Source organism: Heloderma suspectum, chromosome 2 (genome assembly GCF_057233095.1).
Source record: "Heloderma suspectum isolate Gila_16-S chromosome 2, 16-S_ref, whole genome shotgun sequence".
Taxonomy (NCBI): domain Eukaryota; kingdom Metazoa; phylum Chordata; class Lepidosauria; order Squamata; family Helodermatidae; genus Heloderma; species Heloderma suspectum.
Genome location: NC_139459.1, coordinates 255,761,858 through 255,784,377, shown reverse-complemented (window position 1 = coordinate 255,784,377; position 22,520 = coordinate 255,761,858). Strand labels below are relative to the sequence as shown.

The window sequence follows — 22,520 nt, the reverse complement described above, 5'->3', positions numbered from 1 at the left end:
CGAGCTCTGCTGCTTAAAGCACTTTTCTCTCAGTTTAGCTCTGATACCAGTAGCGAGCAGGGCTGGGAAGAAAAGTACGTGAAGCAACAGAGTGCATTGAGATAAGGAGCATTTAGCTCCCCTCACCATCATGCTTCTTTTCATGTCAAAAACAGATCTCACTCCTTGCTTTATATGCAAACAGGGCAGACACATGAATAAAGCACACGTGTCTTCCCTGATCATGTCAACACTGGCCCTCAGACCCCCAGCTAAGGAAACAATCAGCTAGTGAGGATTCTTTCAACCAGCTTGATAGTAGCTGTTGTGAAAGTATCAACTGAATTATTTGAATTTATTACAGGCTTATTCCTGAGTCTCCCCGGTGGTTGATCTCTCAAGGAAGATTTGAAGAAGCTGAAACGATTATTCGGAAGGCTGCAAAAATGAATGGGATTCCAGCTCCAGCAATACTGTTAGATCCTATGGAGGTAAATATTATATTCATGCGCTTGTATATCTATGTTATTATTTCAGTTAGAGCAAGCCAGTATAGTAAACAGGCCCCAGTTAAAGCACCTGGCATATTAGTAAACAGTACATACTTGGCGCTGGCAGCTAACGTAAGGCAGTTGATGGCTCACGTGCACCAGTGCATACACCCAAGTTAATTATTACTCTAGCAGCTAGAACTCTTAATTTGCTGAGAGACTGACATGTCTCAGAGCTTGACTGTTCGGATATTCATGGAATTATCTTTGAAAGCTTTGAGCAAGTAAGTTGCAAGGATAATGTTACCACACATCAAGGCAGATGTGCAGTAAAACAGTCACCTGGATCCATCTGTTGCTTCCTTGAGCACAATCTGCCACTAGCAGAGGGCGGGAACAATCAAGTTGCCTGTACCACGAATTCCTGCCTGATTGTTTACCTAAATGATTTATTAAATCTAGCTAGCTTAGATAAATAAGGCCAGGATCACCAGCTGATCAAACCTGGGTAAAAATGCCTTTGTCAAAGGTTAGCTTGGAGCTTGCTTGATTTCTGCTATTTCTGTTGTGCTTGCCAGTTGTGCGAGACACCTGCAGTTGAGTCTGGGCCATTATAGTGACATTGCTACATCTTTAGTCTTGCCTGGAATGCCACAATGATTCTATGCTGTAATCACACCTGTGGACCTTACCACTGTAGCCGAGTCTGCCATGTATATCCTTGCTACTTGGACAAGTGTATTATGGGCTGCCCATCTTTCTTTTAAGCTTACCAGCTATTTGTGCAAGTTGCAGGATAGCTTTATGCAGTCATGCCATTTGCCTCTACATGTGAGCACCTGAGTAGTTTACTGCATCTGACCTTGCTGTGGCAATAGATATGTATGCACAATTTCTGTAGCGCTTCATTATGGTATGGAGGTTGAACTTGTGACGCTCTGCCTCATCTCCTAACGTTGAACAGCCTCTAACCCTTTAATGCTAGGAGAGGTCTAGAGAGAAAATGTGCAGCCTAATTTTTGTGGCTCTGCATTCAACACAAAGCTGAGAATAGAGGCTGTGTGTGCAGCCAGCCCTGGCTCTTGTTCTCCTTCCTAACACTTAAAAGTCTACTGGCACATGCTCTTATCTCTCCCTTTCTCTTGCCTAGACGTAAAGAGCTCTTGTTTGTTTAACACTTAGAGAGAGGGTTGAATGTGATGCTATCTCATCTAGTATTAATCGCAGCCATTTAGCAATAACAGAGTAGCAGTAATGGAGTCAGTTGGAGCAAGGGGTGGGCAACTGCCTCCAAAGTAATTATTTATAAGGGTAACTTTGTGGAGTAGTTATTTTCTCTCCCACCCTTCTAATGTATACATGGTTAGAAGGAGGCAGCAAAGTAGGCAATCATATTTAGCTAAAGCAGGGATAGGCACCAGGTAGATCAGGACCTTCTGTTAGGTATCTGGGTGATTTGCCAGTAGCTCTGCAAGGGTTTCTGACTCCAAATTGTTTAACAACAGCAACAATGGAAGGTTTTCTTTCCTCTTCCCTTCTAAAGTAGGCTGCTGAAACAAAGGTGGTGGGGGTGGAAACCAGGAGTGGATTTTTGTGTGGAAAGGTTGTGAGCTCAGTTTTGCTGCTTACACCAAGTTCAGAATTGAACTATGTGCTCCGAAGCACCCTACTAGATGCTTCTACTAGTAGAGAGCTATATTTTCCCTAAGACACTACTTTGCAGCACACTCCGTTTGGTGGACCTTGAGGTTCCAGTAAAAAAAAACACAAAGTAGATCCTGGAAGCCTAAAGGATGCCCACTCCTAATCTGAAGAACATGTGAGATAGAACCCAGTATTGAGATGCACCACAGTACTGTGGTGGCTGCAAGGTGGGCAGTTACTGCATAGATAAATTGGAAACATCCTTAGAGCAATCCTTACTGAGGCTGTTCAACATTGTAATATTGTTAACAGTGCCTGGCAGTCCACACTTGTTCATTGTTTCAGTTTGATATATGAGCAAGTTTATCCCTGTAATTGGAAGAGTTGATAACTTGCAGTTGGATAGGTCATTCATTTTGGGCATGTGGTTAATATACATGAGCTAAAGGGCAACATATAACCTGTTGGAATTTTCCCAGATAAACGGGGTTTATTCCTTGACACAGAATTCTTCCCCTTACACTAAAAAAAAAAGAAAAAGATTTTCTAGGATGTATTGAAATACGTGCTCTTCCCAGGCTTTCAAGATGTAAACATCACCCTTCAAGGAAAGCTGGAATGCACACCTGATCACCAAAGCCCTGTTTGGCACTGTGTTTGCAGAAGATAATAATTTCATAATATTCTCTAATAAATGTTATTTTTTGAGTGCTATACATTCCTAGATAGGTTAAATAGTAACTAGACATGTCCAGGTATGAGGTAGGAAGCTACTTCTCAAAGAGACCGTTTCTGGAACTGAGAATAGATGTCTGTGTCCACATCTTGGCTCATCCGTTTACTTAATACTAAACTTGTTTTGATTCATATGGTGCCCTTTCTTGTTGTAATAGCACATATTTGTACATTAAGCACTGAACTAAAACCATCAGGTCTCTTTTTCCCAATTATAATAATTAACAATGCAGGCTGGGTCTAAAATGTGGGCTTGGTTTCTAACACTGAAAGAAGAACTTCAGCGCTTGGGTGGTATAGAAATGTAATAAATAAATACATACACTTTGAAAAATAATTGGATTCTGAATTATGTTTATTTATTTATTTTTATTTTTATTATTTATTACATTTCTATACCGCCCCATAACCAAAGCTGTCTGTGCAGTTTACAAAACTTAAAACACTAAAATACAATATACAAAGTTTAAAATCCATTTACATAAAAGCATACAGACAATATATACAAACAACATATAACTAAAAACAACTTTGAACTATAAAACAATTTAATACAAAATAAAGATCCAACAATAAAACAACACAGCTTAAAAATAGTATACAAGAGTCGGCAAAAGGAACAAGAGTTCTAAAAGGGTAAGGCCTGCCAGAATAATACAGTCTTTAATTCCTGCTTAAAAACCTTCAAAGAAGTCAGCAGGCGCATTTCAACAAGCAGGTCATTCCACAACTGAGGGGCGGCAAAGGAAAAGGTCCTGTTGTGTGTGGCTGCCAGTCTCACATTAGGCAGCCGCAGCAGAGAGCCCTCAGAGGACCTTAGGTGGTGGACTGGGACATAGGGGAGAAGGTGCTCCCTAAGGTACCTTGGACCTAGACCACGTAAGGCTTCAAAAGTAAGAACCAGCACTTTATATTTTGCTCAGAAACAAATTTGCAGCCAGTGTAAAGATTTTAAACCTGGTGTAATATGGTCTCCACAGGATGTCCCAGAGACCAACCTGGTTGCCATATTTTGTACCAGTTGAAGTTTCTGAACTAAATATAAAGGCAGCCCAAGTACAGTGCATTACAGAAATCAAACATAGAGGTTACCAGCATGTGCACCACCATTATCAGGTCCACGTGCTCCAGGAATGGGCGTAGCTGGTGTATCAGCCAACATTGATAACAGGCACTTCTTGCCTCCACCTGGGGTGCCAGGAGCAGGGTTGGGTCAAGAAGCACCCCCAAGCTATGAACCTGCTCGCTTAGGGGGAGTGCAACCCCATCCAGAACTGGTTGGCATACCTCAATACCTGATTTAGGACCCTTCATGATGAGCACCTCTGTCTTGCCTGGATTCAACTTCAGCTTGTTCTCCCTCATCCAGCCCATTACCGACTTCAGGCAGTCATTCAGAGGAGTCATACCTTCCTTGGATAAAGATGTTAAGGAGAAATAGATTTGGGTGTCATCAGCATACTGCTAACACTCAGCCCCAAACCTCCTGATGATCTCTCCTAGCAGTTTCATGTAGCTATTAAACAGCATCGGGGATAGAATGGATCCCTGAGGGATTCCACATAACAGTTCTTTTTTCGAGGAACAGCTGTCCCCGAGTGACACCATCTGGAACCATCCTGAGAGAAAGGAGCAGAACCACTTGCAGAGTACTGCCCCCAACCCTCTCAGGCAATCCAGAAGGATACCATGGTCGATGGTATCAAATGCCACAGAGAGATCCAAAAGAATCAACAGGGATGCACTCCCCCTATTGATTCCCAGGCAAAGATCATCCACCAAGGCGACCATGGCAGTCTCAACTCTGTATCCTGATCTGAAGCTGGTTTGAAATGGATCCAGATAATCAGTTTAATCCAAGACTGCTTGGAGTTGAACCGCCTTCTCGATTACCTTGCCCCAAAATGGTAAATTACTTACTGACCTATAATTATTGAAGTCCAGGGGGTCAAGGGAAGGCTTCTTCAGAAGCAGTCTAACAATTGCTCCTTTCAGACATGGTGGAAGATTATCTTCCCTTAGGGAGGCATTAATAATATTCAGCAAAAATTGCTTTACCATCTCTCCTCCCTGGACTACAAGCCAGGATGGGCAGAGATTGAGAGGGCAAGTTGTCTTTTTGACCAAACCAAGCAGCTTGTCCACATCATCAGGAGTCACAAGCTAAAAATGATCTAGTTTAATCATGCAAGCAGAGTTGCTGGACACACCACTGGTTTTGCCAGTGGTTTCGCCATTGTTAAAAAGAAAACTAAAGCCACTCAATTCTAGCCCTTTGTTCGTTTTACACTTAAAATAGATAGCTGTTTACATGCAGTGGACAGGAGTTTACATTTGATAATGGGGTCACCATTAAACATGTTTGTATAAAATGACAGAAGGGGCAAACGTAGAACAAAAGCAGAGCAAAAGCATGATGTTGTTTCAGCACTGCCCTTGGTCATAAACTGGTGATTTCCATGGGACAAACAACAGACTTCCCACTTGTTTGAATCTTAATTTGTGGCTTCAGTTACTTGACTACCAGCTTGATCAAAATGGCTTCCCATGCTGTAGTTTGATTGTTGGGTATCCAGGGTTTTTAGGTTTGTTTGTTTGTTTGTTTGTTTGTTTTTGGAATTGTTTTCTCTCTCTCCCCCAACCCCTAAGGTAGAAGATTTTAAGGCCAAGCAGCAGCAGGGCATGCTTCTGGACTTGTTCAGAACCCGAAACATTGCCGTTATCACTATCATGTCTCTTCTTTTGTGGTAAGTAAATGGTGAGATCCTAAAGGACATAAGGAACAATAGTCTGGTTTAGGCTCAATTACTTCAGCAGACACTACATAAACTATCCATGCATTTGGGACACGTATGCTATCAGGTTCCAACAGGACATCATAATCCATGTATGAACTAAGTTGCCTCCTTAGTGTGTAAGTAGCAGATCGCTAATTATTATTTGTGTTGCTAAGTAATCTGTGAGTGTCAGAACACTTATGTGATCACTTTCTAACTTCTGTGATATTAAATGGATCTGTTATAGAGTTGTGAGTCATGGCGCTACTTTCCACCGGCAAGCAAAAATATACCAGAAACAAAACTACCCTCAGGCCTTTGCTAATGCTCTTACTTTAATATTTTGAATGAAATTACAAAAATTGCACCATAAAAGAAAGACAGACACAGCAAATAAAAGCAACTTTATAAACAACAACAACAGATCAGTCCACTAAAAAGTATTCAGTCTGGTGAATCAAATAAAAACATCTCAACTAAATAGTAAACAGCCAAAACAGAAGGGGCCAAATTGATGTTCTGAGGCAGGGAGTTCTATAATCTAATAGCCTTTATTTTCCCCATAGCTTTCTTGCACTCAAGCAGACAACTTTCCTTTTCATCAGTTCATATTATTAAAACCATTAACCTTCCATGAGCATTAATACAATATGGAAACAAAAGGAAAAAGCTACCTATTTTAAATGGAAAATTACAACCATTTTGACATTTGGAAGCTGTTGTAAATGAAAACATTTCTTACACAGAGTCATAACAAACACTCACACTGCACTGAAGATAACAATGTTTGTGGGTAATCAGAAGGTTCAGATAATATGGCATCTAGTAGACACCATTCTTTCTTTGTATTAAGGTCCTTCCACTTACACAGTAGATCTACATTTCTGTAACAGAACAGAACAAGTTGAGAAACTTTCTATCTTCCTTTGCAAAGAATCAAAATTACAAGCTAGAAATTTTATTTGGATGGCTGGGTCCAGTAGTTCCATAACACAGAGGCTTGCTGTAAAAATTAAAAGGATTAAAGTCGTTACAGATTTAACCTCTTATTGTAATTATAAGAAATAACATTTTGGGTGTAATTACTGGAAAACAGGAGAGGGCAGCACCAAAACAGAGATCAGCAAAAAAGGAGGTGAGGCCTCAAAATGATAAGAAGTCATATAAAAAATTGAAGATATCAAATGCCCAGTGCATTTCCATTACACCTTCTTCAGAGGCAAAATCCTGTCAGTGTTGTTACTGATTACTGGGACAATAACAAAGGATGGTTATTTCCATTATACCCTGATTGGTAGCTTCCTAGTGGCATCTGGCTGAGAGTAGTGCTCAGTAGATCTTGGATGTGATCCAGTAAGGTAATTGTTAAGCACTTGAATGAAAATTGCTGTATGGTTTATGGAATTGCAGCATTTTAGCACAAAAAAATTAGCACATTGCATGGAATAGTAGAATAGAAAGTAAATGGCAGCCAAAGTCTTGTATTACGTTGATCATTGTAGCATACATTTGATTAGCTAATACTATGAAAGTCAAGGACTTTAATATTTGCAATCTTTCTCCTTTTCCCCTTTCAGGATGTTTACATCTATTGGCTATTTTGGTCTGTCACTCAACACCCCCAACTTGCATGGAAATGCCTACCTCAATTGTTTCCTGTCTGCAGTAATTGAAGTTCCAGCCTATGTGATTGCTTGGCTTCTCCTCCGGACCTTACCTCGGCGTTATTCAATATCTGGCACGCTCTTCTTGGGAGGAGGGGTTATTCTGTTCATTCAACTGGTACCTACAAGTACGAACATCCACAAGAGCATTAGATGTATTAATATTTGACAGTGTTGTATAGGGACTATAGTAAAGGTTTAGATATTGGAAAAGACAAACTTGATCTAAGCATCCAAGAGTTGTGCTTAACTCTGTGTCATCTTGATCCCATATCTAGTTTGCCTCCATACTCCAGGAAGCGTCATTGTACATTTATTCTATACAGGGATTTGCAAACACAGAACATTGTAGCTATGTCAGCATGAAAGCTTCCCAGTCCTCACCATGTGGAAAATAAAAGCTAACTACTGGACCAGGCTTTGCCCTCTTAGTACTAACAAGTGCCTTCATGTAACACTCTTGCAGAAGGAGATAAGTCTTCTTTCCTTGTTGGTATCTATCATAGATTAAGGCACAGCTCTTAATGGCTTTGCCTATATAATCCATACTGCAACACCTTATTAACTAAGACATTTGCTTTGGTGACATGCTGGAGACATAATCTAAGTATACTACCTTTAGTTGTTGGAACTATTGTACCTGCAGCATAGTCTCAAACCTGTGTTTAAATCAAGTATTCACAGGCATAATCTACAAACAAGGCACAAATGTCAACTTGGTTTGGTGCTCTTAACACTGCTTAAAAACAGTGTGTAGAATACAGAAAAATAATTGGGGTAAAATGAGGAATTGCGCAAAAGTAGTTAATAAAAAGAGCCTAGAGAACTTATTACTTCTTTTCTGTCTTTCCACAGATCTCCATCTCCTGTCTGTTATCTTGGTGATGCTGGGGAAATTTGGGATCACATCTGCCTTCTCCATGCTTTACGTCTACACTGCAGAGCTCTACCCAACCATAGTAAGAAACATGGCAGTGGGTGCTACCTCTATGTCGTCCCGGGTGGGCAGCATCATTGCTCCTTACTTCGTTTACCTTGGTAAGAAGTATCCTATCATTGATGTTGTACTTTAAAGGTGCTCAGAAGAAAACACTCCGTGGTTAGAACATTCTTCTAAATGCTTAAAAGAATATCCTGGCAGGCTTACCTCACATAGGCCCTGTATTTATTATCTATGCCTGAGTCACTCCTTGCTTCAAAACTTCCAACATGAAATATCATTGTTCTTTTTTATGCATTTGAGTAGTCTTACATAGTACAGTTTAAAAACAAAATTCAGTTCCCATCCAATAAAGGACTATCATTTACTGTTAGGTATTCTGAGAAGGATTACTGAACTGTTTACATCTTAGTGGCGTAGTGGAGAGTGCTGAACATGAACTGTGGAGACCTGGACCCTCCAATTGCCTCTCAGCTATGAAGCTCACTGGGTAACCTTGAATCAGTCACTGTATTTCAGACAGGATCATTCTTGAGGATAAAATGGACAAACAAGTGCATGCTGCCTTAAAGTCTGGAGGAACGTCAAGATTCAAATATGATAGATGAATTATACCTCAGATTTTGTGTAACTGTATAATAAGCGTTGCCACTTTCTGTGTTTCACCAGGTGCCTATGAAAGATTTCTGCCTTATATCCTCATGGGCAGCCTCACTGTGCTGATAGGGATTCTCACCCTCTTCCTCCCAGAAAGTTTTGGGAACCCTCTACCAGAAACATTCGAAGAGATGCTACAAGTTAAAGGGTAAGCAAATTTTACTGAAATATAGCTCCCCATTAGTATTATCATTCCTGAAACTTGCACACTTTGGAGATTTTTATGGGGGAAAATGGTAGATTGTTTTCTTAATTGTACTGGAATAAATGAGAAGCTATTGAACCTCTTTGCCTCCTTCCTTCTCCTCCATTATGTGGCCTAGCATTCCAATGCCTTACAGGGCATGTGAGAAAACACATAAAATACTTGTTTTACATATAAATGTTTTCCTTCTCCTCTTCTGTTTATTTTGTTCCATTCCATACTAGGAATTGTCACAAACTGTGAGGATGGAGGAGAATAGGACTGAATGCCCCTTACCCTACTCTCCCAGTGTTGTATGGTCATCGCATCAATCCTGGAATGCCTTACCTCCTTGTAGCCAGAATTGAGCAAATACTTTGCGCAGTGAGGGGCAAGGGCTGAATAATGTCCAGAGGCATGCCTATCCATCTGTACACTAGAAAAGGGGGGTATGGGGTTCTTCAGCTAAGGTCCAGGCCTTGAACTGTATGTGAGCAAAGCTTGTCCAGTCAATCTGAGCTCCAGCAGAACTAACCTCTTCCCTATGGGCATGATCTTCAAACACTTCCTGTGTGTTGAAACTGCTTTGGAATATAATCCAAAGGCAGCACCATCAATTGGATTCTTTCGGCTTACTCTAATAGGCTTTGTAAAAGTTCCTCTGATGGTATTGCTGTTGTTTATAGGAGGGTCCTTTTGTTCTGATTAAAGTCTTTTTTTCAAGTAAGGTCTTAGTGCTCCTGAACAAATTACAGATTTTTCTTTCTGGAGACAACAGAACTTCTCATTCATTCTAGAGTTCTCTTTTTCTCTTTTATACAATTATGAGAAATGCAGGGTGGATTTGCCATACTGGGCTTTGCTTATTACTTGAGTCAGTCCAATGAATTAACATGATCACAGAACACTAATGCATACTTTAACATCATCCAGAGTGGTGTATTGACTCAAGTGTTGGACTCAGGAGACCACTTAGCCATGAAGCTCACTGGGTGACGTTGGACTAGTCACTGACTCTCAGCCTAACCTACCTCACAGGGTTGTTGTGAGGATAAAATGGAGAGGAGGAAGATCATGTGCGCCACCTTTGAGCTCCTTGAGAGGGAAACGTAGAATATAAATTTATCAAATAAGTTAAAGAAATAAAAATCTCTGAGAAAAGATGTTGGTAATTAAGGCTGAAGCCAGTTGAGAAATCCGTGGAATACTTCAGAATAATGGTTTACAAATTAAATTAAATTATACCTTCAGGAACCAGATGAAATTATGTTAGAAGGCTCATGTAGTTAAAACACTTTATACTTTTTGTTCTTTGCATAAATAAAAGGTGTCTTACCTTTGGTAAGCTTTTGATTGATTGTACCTTGGAAAGTTCAGAGCAGCTTACCTGTAGTCCCCAGGCATTCTCAGCTTACAGAGCCAGAGATGCTTAGCTTCAACAGCATTACAACATGTGCTTTCAGACCATCCTCTGGGCCAAATGACCTCAATTTTAAAATGATGAGCACACTTCCACACTTTTTAAAATAAGAGGCTTCTTCAAGAGCATGGGATCCACATTTTATATCAGTATTTCTGTCTCTGCGGCCTATATAAAGAAAGGTATTCATATATAGATGTGGTGGAAAACTCGGGAGAAGCCTAACTAAGTTAAACACAACTAAGAGCCCAGTTGAAGGCTTGGTCTGAGGCAATGATAGTGACAAAGAAATCTTATTTCTGTGCCGCCATTGTGTCTGCCATCCAGCAGACTATTCTAAAAAGGTAAAGACCTGTTTCATTTTAGCCTTAACTATGAACAGACTTAACCCACAGTGACATGTTTGCTTAGCACTTTGCAGATAAAATAACTTGCAGCCACTCCAACTTATATGCCACTTCAAGTGGGGATACTGAAGGTATCCCCAGCCTTTGTCTACAGCATCTCCAGTCTGTCCCAGTTGCCCAACACAAGGTATGAATAATTCAGGTTGGTACTCATCCAGACCACAGGCCCAGAGAGGAAACTGGAACTCCCCAGCCCTCTAGCCTCTGCTGCTGCCCTGAATAACCAGGTGAGCACACTAGGAGAGACTAACTCTTCCCACCAGTTCCATCCAGGGCCCAGTGATACAAACCAAGTCAGCCACATCCATTATTAAGTCATGGTTGACCGGAATGAGTGCTGCATTCAGCAGGCCGGAGGGCAATGTGTTAAGTTAACCAGGAAACTTTCCATGGAGGAAAACAGGCATAAGATATCAAATCATTCTTCCTGTCTCCTGGCTTTTCTGGCCCCTACCACCGTATCTCCCCTTACCTGTAACCATTCTTACAGGGGCAGTGCAATCCCTTCCCAGATTAATTAAATCACCCTGCCACATAATATAGTAGTAAATCAAACAGAGTAACACCCTCTGAGCTCTCAAAGGACAAACACCTTTTGGTGTTGAACTTTCTATCCATGGCAGCGGTTTCCTTTTAAGCTCCTTACCAGTTCCAGGAAAGTGATGCAGGAGCTGTTGAAAACTGCTGAGTTGGGTGGGCCTTTCTGGGAAATTTACCTTTCCTAGAGAAGACAGTGGAGTCCAACTTCAGAGACTTCTAGGTGAAACTGATGATCTAAATCCCTATAAGTGTGACCTCTGGAATTGAAACTGCCTTGGTCTCCCCAGTGCAGTGGAGACTGCATGCATGACAGTCCAATTAATTTCGCTTTCTTCATGAATGCAGCATAATAAACTAAATCCACAGGATCGGTAAATACCACTACTAAGATCCAGCAGTGTTCCCAATATGGAACATAGGCTTTCAGATTGTACAAAACACTTTCTCATTGTGGATGTTTTAAAAAAATTAAATGTCTTAAATGCTCTCCTGCAACATGTTTCAATCCTAAAATAGTCTTTATGCTCTGGCAGCCTGACTCTGTGTATGCTTACTTAGAAGTAAATCCCACTTGGGTCTGTATGATGTGTTTCCTAATTAGTGTATTTAGAAGATTGCTTTAACTAGATTAAAGCTGTTCCTTGCTTAAATACTTCATGTTACACAGAAGAATATTTGGACAAACTAGTAGTTTGCCATTGCTGTTTCTAATGTACATAATTTCCTATTTGTTTTCAGATTCAGAAACAGAAAACACACCTACAAAATAGGGAATTCAAAGCAGAATGATCTGAACCCCAAGACTCTGAGAACATCATTGTGATTGTATATCTTTGACTTTTGATATAATAGACCACCAGGACTTTTTACAGTGTAATTCTGCATATAAATGAAAAGTTATTAACACTATGAGGGAGGGGATTGTCTAATGACCCTACAATTCACAACAGTGGTGTACCAAATGTGTGGGGTTTCTCTTAAGTTACTGTCAGCATATGTAAGGCTCCTCCATCACTAGTTATTTTTGTACCTTGGATTTTGGGGTTGTTTGGTATGTTGTTTTTGTGAAGTTTTGAGCACTTTCATCTCTTCCTTGAGATTTAGGTATTATGTACCTTTTAAAAGCAGGCCTAAACAATTGTTGGGAAAAGTGAAGCACTGACTATATAGAATCTCAAGAGTTGTAGTTGATGACACATCAAGTTCCTTTGAGCCCCAAGTGTCATTTTTAAAAGGCCCTAAGGAGAACTGGATGTATTAAAAATCCAGTCACCTGTGGTGTCATGTTGTGTTGTTTTTGTTAGGAAATGAATGTTTTGAAAGGAATGAGGCATTTTACCAAGAAAGTACTTACAGAAATGGCCTTCATTAATTTAGGCTCATTTCGAAAAACTTTAAAGGGAATAAAGCTTTAAAGACAAATGTTTGACCCTAATAAAATGGAGGTATAAACTTTAAGAGAGCAATCCTATGTTCCCTAGACAGCATCTGGGGGAGATAGGATTTTTTGGTTTCCGAGCTCATAGAAAGCACTACGAACTCGTAGCCGGGCAACTGTGCTCCTCACCCACTCGCCCTCGTAGCCAAGGCAGAGAAAACTGTAGCGGCTTCCCTTTCGTGCCTGTCCGTGCTGGTAACATGGAGCATGGACAGGATGAAAAGGGGGCGTTCCTGGGGGTGGGGATAGGAGGAAACTGCGAAAGCTATTTTAGACAGCTTCCTGTGCGATTTCCATCCCCGTTCCTGCCCCCTCCCTGAAGCCATGCTTAGACGCCCAAAATCAGGCATCTAAGGAAAACTACAAGGCATGGAAGGAATCCTCTCCTCCTTGCTTCAGCCATCCTGCATTGGATAGGCGGTCACCTCCAACTTCCCCTGAAGCCGGAGGCGACAGTCTATCTCAATAGGATTGCGCCCTAAAAGACGTTTTTAAAAGCAGATCATATTCTTTGGACTCTACTTAGTTGTCAGGAGTAAACTTTGACAATATTTTCCTCCATCCATCACACCAGATGAAAACTCTGAAACTCCACACCCTCAAAACCAGCCGACAGTAAACTAGTTGTACTGTTTCTTTAGGAAATTTGCCAGACTGTAAAGCGAGAACAATATCCAAAAGTTATTCTTTGATCTTTCTCTTTCCTCCTGCCTCCCCCACACACAACTCCTCTCCCACCGCCCACCGCACACATTCTTAAATTCTATTTCCTTGTAGGATATACACCAAAGCTATTCACTCTGTCTAAACCAACAACTTTAGAGAGATTATGATTTCCTGGGATCAAGACTACTGCAAACCAGATCCTATGATGTCCTTGTACTTTTGTCATCCTGCCACAAGAAACTGTTCTGAAGCTGGAACTTCCTTATTTTTTGTTATTCCATGTTTCTTTTTTTAGGGCAAACTATAACAAGTATTTTAAAAAGGGAAGGGTTTGTTGCCTCAAACACTTTTTATAGTTATTTCCTCATGAGCATTTGAACAAATTAGTTGCAAAGAAAAGCATATTAGTGAGATAGTGATTTAGAAGGCTGGTATTGGACTGGCATTGGCATGTGTGCCCAATAAAGCTCAGGTGGCAATTTATTACCCACTTAACCATGGCATTCCTTCCTTTGCCAATACAAGGCATGTATTTTGCATAATCCCCTGGCTTGATGACTCAAAGTGAGAGCTGAAGTTTCCTGATTCAGACTCTGTGTATGAAAGTGAGGACTGATTCATATGTTAGCAGCATTAGGAGAATTGTGGTGGCCTGCTGCTTTCCTGCTGCAAATACTCCTATGCCATTGCTGGTAACATATAAAGCAAACTTTAGTTAAATAAATAAATCTACAAAATGCAGCACAGCTGAACTAATAAATGATCAAGGACCAAGATGGAAGGACCTTCCTTATCTATTCCTAAAGGTATCATTATGCCACACAGTACATCCTGGTTGTTTTTAATATAATTAATCCAGAATAACTTGTTTCCTGATCTCAGAACTTATCTACGGTGGTGTGAAAGTTTGAAATGTGGCAAGGAGGATCTTGGCTAAATCACCTTTTCCTCACCCACCCCTCTACAAAACTATAAGGGCCTGATACCCCACATTCTACATGGAGGAACAGTGTCTTCCTTGGAACAGCAAAGGGCAGGGGAGAGGGATGAACTCTGCCATAGAGTTCTTATGGGAACACTCCTCCTGATCTGAAGGCAATAAATTCAGGACTAATAGCAATCAGCCTAACAAACCCAACAGCTGTTCTTGAGAGAGAACACTGTTAAGATTTCACCATTCCAAAATTAGCTAACTTTTCCAGAAATAATGTTATTTGCCATTGAATCCTATACCATGAAGCCATCATCACGCTGAAATGAGGTTCTGTTATACTCTGTCTTCCCTGTTCATCATTTATTTTTTAAAAGTTCTCTTTGGAAAACAATACCTGATTATTTTAATATTTGTTAAGTTTTTTTAAAATTGTTTTGCCATAACAAATCTCTGTAGCCTAATACGTAGCATGACTCTTTTAAGTGTCTCAGTTGCTTGTTAAGGTTGCCTGTTTCTGATGCAGAGGCTACAGTTATTGCTTTGGCAGGTCAACATTTAGGAACAGTGTTTCCTACTCCTGTGCTACAGCAGATCTGCCCTGCTTGTTTTGTTGTAAGGAATACTGTAAGGGTCTTGTCCACAGCAGCCTGGCAGGTATATGAAATGCTCTAGTTGTCATGGCTGAATGTGGTCTTTCTGACTGGGAGCTTTAAGCAACAGCTACAGTCTCTTGGCAAGGAACTGATTATCCTAATTGCTTTCTCAGCAAACTCTTCATATCTGTAATGGATAAAGTTGTTTACATAACCTGTTGTAATTTGGTAGCAATTAACATGGCATATGTTTATGTAGATATTTCATACAAAAAAATAATTTTGACCCAGTTTTACATTGTTGTAACTGTCACTATTTCTAAAGTTACATCTATTGTAGCATTTTAGCGGGGAGGACCTAGTTATACTAGGGTTTCTTTACCAATTAGAGATTCTCCCAATTTTTAATTTGACAGTTTCCAGTTTAGTTCCTTAAGCAGTGATATCTTAAAACATAAAGTTGCACTTTCGAGAGGATTGTGGCATTGTAAAATAAATTGTTTTGGAAGGATCCAATCTGTAAAGATTTCCCCAATATTACTTGATACAGTGCAAGTCTTGGGAGTATTGTATTCTTTTAAAGTATGTGTAGTGATTGAGTTCAGCTACATTGCTAAAGACTATGGATCTGAGTGCCCTGCTTGCTCACATGTAATATAGTGCCTCAAGTCTGATATGTAACTACACATTCAGCTGAAGAAATCCAGCATGGTACTTCTATGTGTATTACACATGCTATAAAACATGAAGCACTGTAGGGACTGGAGTGGGTTTTGACATGTTAAATCTTTACAGTATTTATCCTAGAAAGAGTTGCTTTATGGGGGGGGGGGTGTATTTGCAAGTAAAATGTACATCCTCCACCAATAGATTCTCTCAGGGATTTGCCAGGTGGTGGTTGCAGTAACCCAAAAATTGTAAATGAAAGAAGGATCAGGATGGGGAGACTTCTGATGCTAGCACCTTATTTGTTATTTGTTTTTCTTTCTTTTACTGTAAATCCTCCAGATGGTGCTGGCCCAAGCTTTGATTTATTGTTTGGGGACTAGTTCGTCTTTCTACGGCTTCAGCCCACTCAGTGAAGCCTAGCTCATCGGCCATGTTTGGTGGCTAAGAAGCAGCGCAATAGAGCTCCCCATTTTGGTGCCTGCCTAGAATGAAACAGACTGGAAAGATGTCAGGCACCTAGCAGCAGTTAAATGGCTGTATTTGGCTCAGAGGGGTCACAAGTTATGCTGGGCAGGCCTGTTATATTGCAACCTTTGTAAAGTGCCTGCTGGTCAGGTTTGGCGCAGGATGGTTCTCTGTCAGGAGGAAAAACGGGTGACTGGAGTTTTTCCACTAACCTGAGTGGGAGTCACCTTTCCCTTGATCTTGCCTAGCTGCTATTTGAGATGCCCCCTCTCCTTTCCATGTTATATTTGAATAATGTACAGTATTTGTTTAGATCTGCAAGTGGTTTGTTTGTGATTTCTGAAATATGCTATGCATCACCATGTAGCTGTTGCCTCTTTATTTTTCCTCATTAAAAAAATTGCACTGACTAGTTTTCTGTGTTCTAGAAGTCAAAGAGAGTAGCATATAAAACCTATGTACTTTCTAAGTTACTGATAAAATTCTTCCTATTTGGTAGCAGAATACAAAATTAGTGATATTTGTGTGAAGTGATACAATAGCCAAGTAAGGGTGGGGGTCAGAAGAACTGCCCATAGAGCTTCGGCTATTAGGCGGTATAGAAATGAAATGAAATGAAATAAATAAAACACAGTGGACATATCTCAGCCTGAAATGGAAGAACTGGTGTTGATTTTATGCTAAATAATATATATACATCTATCAATATGAAACAATATTCACTCTTAAGTAGTTCTAGTAGACTCTAGTCATAGTGTGAACACTGCAAATAATATTCCACCATATATTCGACTTTTGTGCTTTTTCATATACACAATAAAGCCCCAAAATAAGGGGCTTATATTCTCTTGTGATAACCAGAGAATTGGTGTATTTTTTTGAAGAAGCATCTTGGAACACTTTAATCTTTTTCTACCATTAAGGTTTCTGGCTCTTTGAGACAAATTGGTTTCCACAATTACTCTCAGTGTAGGAAGAATTTATACCTGGGTCCATTAACTCATTGGATAGTTATTCTAGAATCCAGCAGCAGCCATCATATCAAGTGACAAATTTTAGAGGATAGCTGTGTCAGTCTGCTGTAGCAAAAAGGGACACAATTTCCATGTCAGAAATATGAGGAAACACTTGGGCTGTTTGGTCACATGGGGGCAGCAGACTGCCTCCCGGTTAACTGATCTGGAAATAGGGATGTACGAATTACTTACCTGCAGTTCCAGCGGGGAGCGGGGGTCTGCGGGTGGGGAGGCGATCCGTCCCTCCTCCCAGAATCCTCGCCAGCCGGCTCCACTCCACGGCAATTCCACGGAGGCGCTGGCCGGCCCAGAAGCCCCAGCTATACGGCCACCATTGCCGTATCGCTGGCTGGACTGACGTACTGCGGACGCAAATGGCGTCCAGCATAGCAGACGCCATTCGCATTCCTGCTCTTTGACGTGATAGGCTACATAAATCTTTACGTAGCGTATCGCGCAAAGGAGCAGGGATGCAAATACGCCATTTGCGTCCCTGTTTTTTCACGCAATAGGCTACGTAAAGATTTACATAACCTATCACGTCAAAGAGTAGGGACGCAAATGGCATAGCGGACGCCATTTGCATCCACAGTCCATCAGTCCAGCCAGCGATATAGCAACGGCAGCCGTATCACTGGTGCTTCAGAGCTGGCAGCAGGCAGGATCCAGCTGGTGAGGACTTCACAGGGAGGCGGAAGTAAGAGATCCGATCCTCCACGGACTTGGGGGGGGGGGCAGATTCAATAGAATCCAGCCTCACATGGGTCCGTGGAGGATTTCTCCGACATCCCTATCTGGAAATAACCTGGATAAATCTTGGCTGATTATAATGTATACCGGTGTACTGGAGAAAATGTGTGCAGCTTCCCAGTGCATTCACTGTCACCATGCAGCCTTGGTCAGGTGGATTTTTCCTGGCCATTGCAATTTTTTGATATTTGAAAGGTATTCTTATACTTGCCTTGTAAACTTCAAGTCACTGTTGCCTGCAATCAGTCCTCTTCACTGCAAGTGATAGAAAGCATATAAGAAAACGTGTAAAGATAGATTTGACAGGTTAACTCTGGACAATGTTTCTCATTTAGTACAACCAGGCGGCTGGATCCATTTCTTCAGTGAATAGTCTCTGTTAATTTGTCCATTTCGGCAATCTGCAAAACTTCAGTTAGCCACTCTTCGTTCCTTCATTGTTAGAACTGCAGGTTTTTTCCAACATCATATCAATACAACCTTGTCTGCTAACAAAAGGTTTATGATAAACATAAAAGCAGACTGATAGTTCTCAGCAAAAAGGTTCAGTAATAAAAACAATGGATCAAAATAACTAGATTACAACCTTGTAGCTATTCATCTGTGGTAAACTTGAACTTACCCCCAACTTTTTTAGATATTAAATAAATTCAACATTATGCATCCAAGAGGAATTTCTCTTTCTCTCCTCCCACCTGAAGCTTCCCACATACCACTGAAATCTGATCTAGATGATCTCCCAACCCTTCAGAGTGTATTTGTCTGGGGTGGGTGAGCAACGACTGCAGGTGGGAGGGGGAATTCCGTCCACCATGTCAGGGCAATAATTCTTAGACTCAAATAGCACAGTTACTTTGTACATGGATGCACATATACTTACGTTGTATTTTAAAACATTAGCAAAAAGCTATTATATTTAAGACAATTAAAGAAAGAAGATGGTACCATGGTACCAGTTACCAGTGTTTAGAACAGGAAGATGAAGACACAATTCACAAGCTTAAAAGGACATACCAGTTGTAACAGAGGTGACTCCCTGCTGAGATTGAGCTCGCCCAGTGTTTTTCTTTCACACATAGTATTATGCTTGAACATGATATGGAATGTGATGGGTTATTATTCCTTTACTCCCACCTCTTCACATTTATTCTTACCTTACCTTCACATCAGTTGTTCCTCTTCTCTCCCAGTGACCTCTGTCCATACCAAGAGAATTACATTTTTGCTATGTTTATGTACCCCAGTCTTAACAACAAGATGACACATCTTTATACTATCTGGCTTTACAACAATGTTTCCTGATTCTTTGCTTACTTCATAGACCTTTGTCCTAGTTGCTAGTTCTTTTTTCTGTATCTCTTTCTGTCTCTTGTCCTTGGAGTCACTACTTCTTTTTTAATTAGCCTGTTTTTGAGGCTTTTCATTTATAAGGCCCCTAACTTGGTTAAAGCCAAACTTTGGTCTATTTTATAAATATATTAATCCCATATACAAGTATACAGCCAGCAGTATCTGTTCCACTGCTGGAAGGACACTGTTGGATACAACCTAATATTTCTGACTTACTGGTTCATTCAAAACAGATTATACAGAAATGTTTGCCACACCTAATTGCTGCTTTGAATAAAAGCCCGGTGGAATGGGCTTCAGTCTTTTTAGTAAGTACTACAATACTTGCAGTCCAATACCTCCTGTTTTAAGAAGCCTGGAAATGGCTAGATATAAACAATAATGTGTGCTGACTTCATTGGTCTCCATTGTCTATGCACAGAGGAAGATATGGAAGATAAGCCATGGTGCTATCTAATAAAATGTAGGTTAGATTTCCATAGCAAAGCCAGTCTGAAGTGAAAATGTTCCTGACCTTGTTTGCTTGCATAGCCTTCACCAGAAAAGGCCCAACATTGTATAGTCTTGAGTTTCTGTTTGGAAAAGCTCTGGAATTTACCCTAGTGAATTAAAGCATATCTATAGTGTCTAGAGAAATGTATAAACAGCAACGAGCCTTTCACAGTCCCCAGCTAGAAAGGTGTGACGTTCTCATTGTTGTTTTTGCATAATTTCATCTTCCATCTGCAATCACTGCATTTTATCACTACAATCACTGAATTTGAAATAATTGCTCTCCAGTAAGCAAAAAACAAACAAACAAAAAATGGTCTGGTATGTGGAGTTGTCCAGAAAATGAAAGATGCAAAATAAAATAAGATGACCTCAACTTATTGCTTTCTTCAATTGGACCAACTATTTTTATTTGTATTGTGTTTTTAAAGATGATGGATCAACCATTGTTTGTGTCTTCATCCCAACAATCCAAGGGACAGTCCTAGATGCAAATCATCACAGTACCTGATAAGACTAATTTGAAAGTCTGCAACCTCTTCCCACATTCCATCTCAGGGCTCTGACCATGCAAACTTAAGTCAAGCTTTTTTTTCTCCTCCCCATCCCCACCCCCCACTTTTAAAACCTGTTGTCTAGAGATCTTGAAAGCTTGTGCAGTGTTTTGTGACTTTTCCGAGTTGTCCTAATAAAGGTATTTATTAATAATAGGGATTTTGGCATGGCTACTTTTGCTTCACGATACAATGCTATCCCAGAATTATATTTTTGAACCAGCAATATCTGTCTCCATGAACAAAACATTCTCCACTTCTTTATCCACTTGTTAAATTGAATGATTCATGCACTGTTTTATTTTTCTCTGGAACTCTGTACTTTGCCCATCAAAGACACAATTTTGGTATTGTTTATGAGATATCTTTGAGGAGAAAGGAAGGTGAACTCAGGAATCCTTTGATATTGTCAGGAGGTATAGATTGTTAAGGTCTTGTGCTACACCCCTTGCACATGTATTCAAACCAGAGGTCAAAGTCAATGTAGAGATGGTTATCCCAGCATAACTGATTGTGTAATCAGGCCCCAAGTAGTACTTTGGCTGCAATGCTGCTGTTCTTATCATCATTATAAATTCTTGTATATTTATGTTTCTTTGTACATGTGTGTGGTAATTTGTATGGCAAATTGCTTCACTTAATAGATTTGCCTGTTTTGCATATAAAAGGTTTTTATATGCAAAGCAGAAAAGTAGAAGTCATTTCAGTCATACACATGCTAAGGCAGATTCAGTTGTTTGTAGAGGATTGGAATCTGTTTGTTGTGTTGGAAAAATGTACAGGACAGGGTCAGGTCACAAATATAGGTCAAGTAGTAAGGTTATTAAAACTGCAAGTTAATTTGTCTGGATTACAGTAATGAATTGGTTAATGACACACTTTTTGATACATATTTCTTCTTTATATATTTTAAGGGAGGATATATGTTGTAACTTGTATTTTATATACAGCAGGGGTCCCCAACATGGTGCCCATGGGCACCTGAAAATATTTTGTATTATTATTTTTAAAAAATATTTTTTCCACTTTTAAAAATATTTTATTGTTCAGTCATTAAGTCCTGTCCGACTGTTCGTGACCCCATGGACCATAGCACGCCACGCCTTCCTGTCCTCCACTGTCTCCGAGTGTGCTCAAGTTCATATTCATTGCATCAGTGATGCTATCTAGCCATCTCATTCTCTGCCGTCCTCTTCTCCTTTTGCCTTCAATCTTTCCCAGCATTTAAAAATATATACACCTGGATTTGTATGAAATGCCTACAACTTTCTAGGAATTATATATGGGCTGCAACAAAAGTGGACCAAATATCCAAATAAGTATCCATTTGAAGGTGGCATCTCTATGTCATTCAAATATTGAAAGTGTTGTAAGGTCCTCAGTCCATTGCATTATAGGAGGTGTTTATCCTTCCAATGTTGCAATATCAGTCTTTTAGCTGTCAAAGGGGTGCAGAGAATCCATTTTGTGCCTTTTCTTTTGCTGTTAAAATTGTGGTTGTGTGTGCTGTCTACTAAATAAAGAAATGTTAAATATACAGGCTTTCCTGCTTCACCTTTGACCCAGTAACTAAGAAACAGCTTGAACATTTTATGGCTAGGTGTGCAAAACCCCAAGGTTCGTTTGATAGTTGCTTTCTGGACGTTTCAGTCTTTTTCTAATAAAATCAAATGGTTTTATGTAGAAATTTCTACTTTGGCCCTAAGCATATTTCGATCCTGTGCCAACAAATCAGACTGACCTTATAAAATGTTATTATCATGTAATGTGCTTCAGAGTGAGGTGATAAGCACACGGAACAATGCTTTGGTGATTACATTGTCTTCAGGGGTCTTGCAGCATTGCCATTATTGTGTTGTCCTGTGATACTTTCTAGATATTAAAGCAATCAAGATAAAAGGTTAGTGCACTGCTGAAGTAATAATTATCTACAATGTAATTGCTCTTTGAATTGTGTTTAGATGGACTCAGTGACAGACTTAAACAAAGCATCCTGTACTATAGACTTAATCCCACAAAGCTCTATCAAGGTCCTTGACTTTGTCACCACAAGAAGGGTCTGTGAAATAAATTTAACTTAATAATTTCCCACAAGAATCAGTGTAGAACTAAACTCTGTATCTTTTGTGTTTATTCTTATGCAGCCTAGCAAAGA

At 40.1% G+C, this 22,520-nt stretch overlaps 1 protein-coding gene across 1 annotated transcript in view; it reads left to right on the top strand.

Annotated features, from left to right (window-relative positions):
* The window catches only part of SLC22A4 (solute carrier family 22 member 4), an 87,114-nt gene extending 70,503 nt beyond the window's left edge, over positions 1 to 16,611 (top strand). The window contains exons 5-10 of the mRNA XM_084838844.1: positions 344 to 470; positions 5,499 to 5,596; positions 7,204 to 7,418; positions 8,146 to 8,328; positions 8,900 to 9,035; positions 12,177 to 16,611. Coding sequence (XP_084694970.1) covers positions 344 to 470; positions 5,499 to 5,596; positions 7,204 to 7,418; positions 8,146 to 8,328; positions 8,900 to 9,035; positions 12,177 to 12,261 — 844 coding nt within the window. The 3' untranslated portion in view covers positions 12,262 to 16,611. The remainder of the gene's footprint in view (positions 1 to 343; positions 471 to 5,498; positions 5,597 to 7,203; positions 7,419 to 8,145; positions 8,329 to 8,899; positions 9,036 to 12,176) is intronic.
* The last annotated feature ends 5,909 nt before the right edge of the window (positions 16,612 to 22,520 follow it).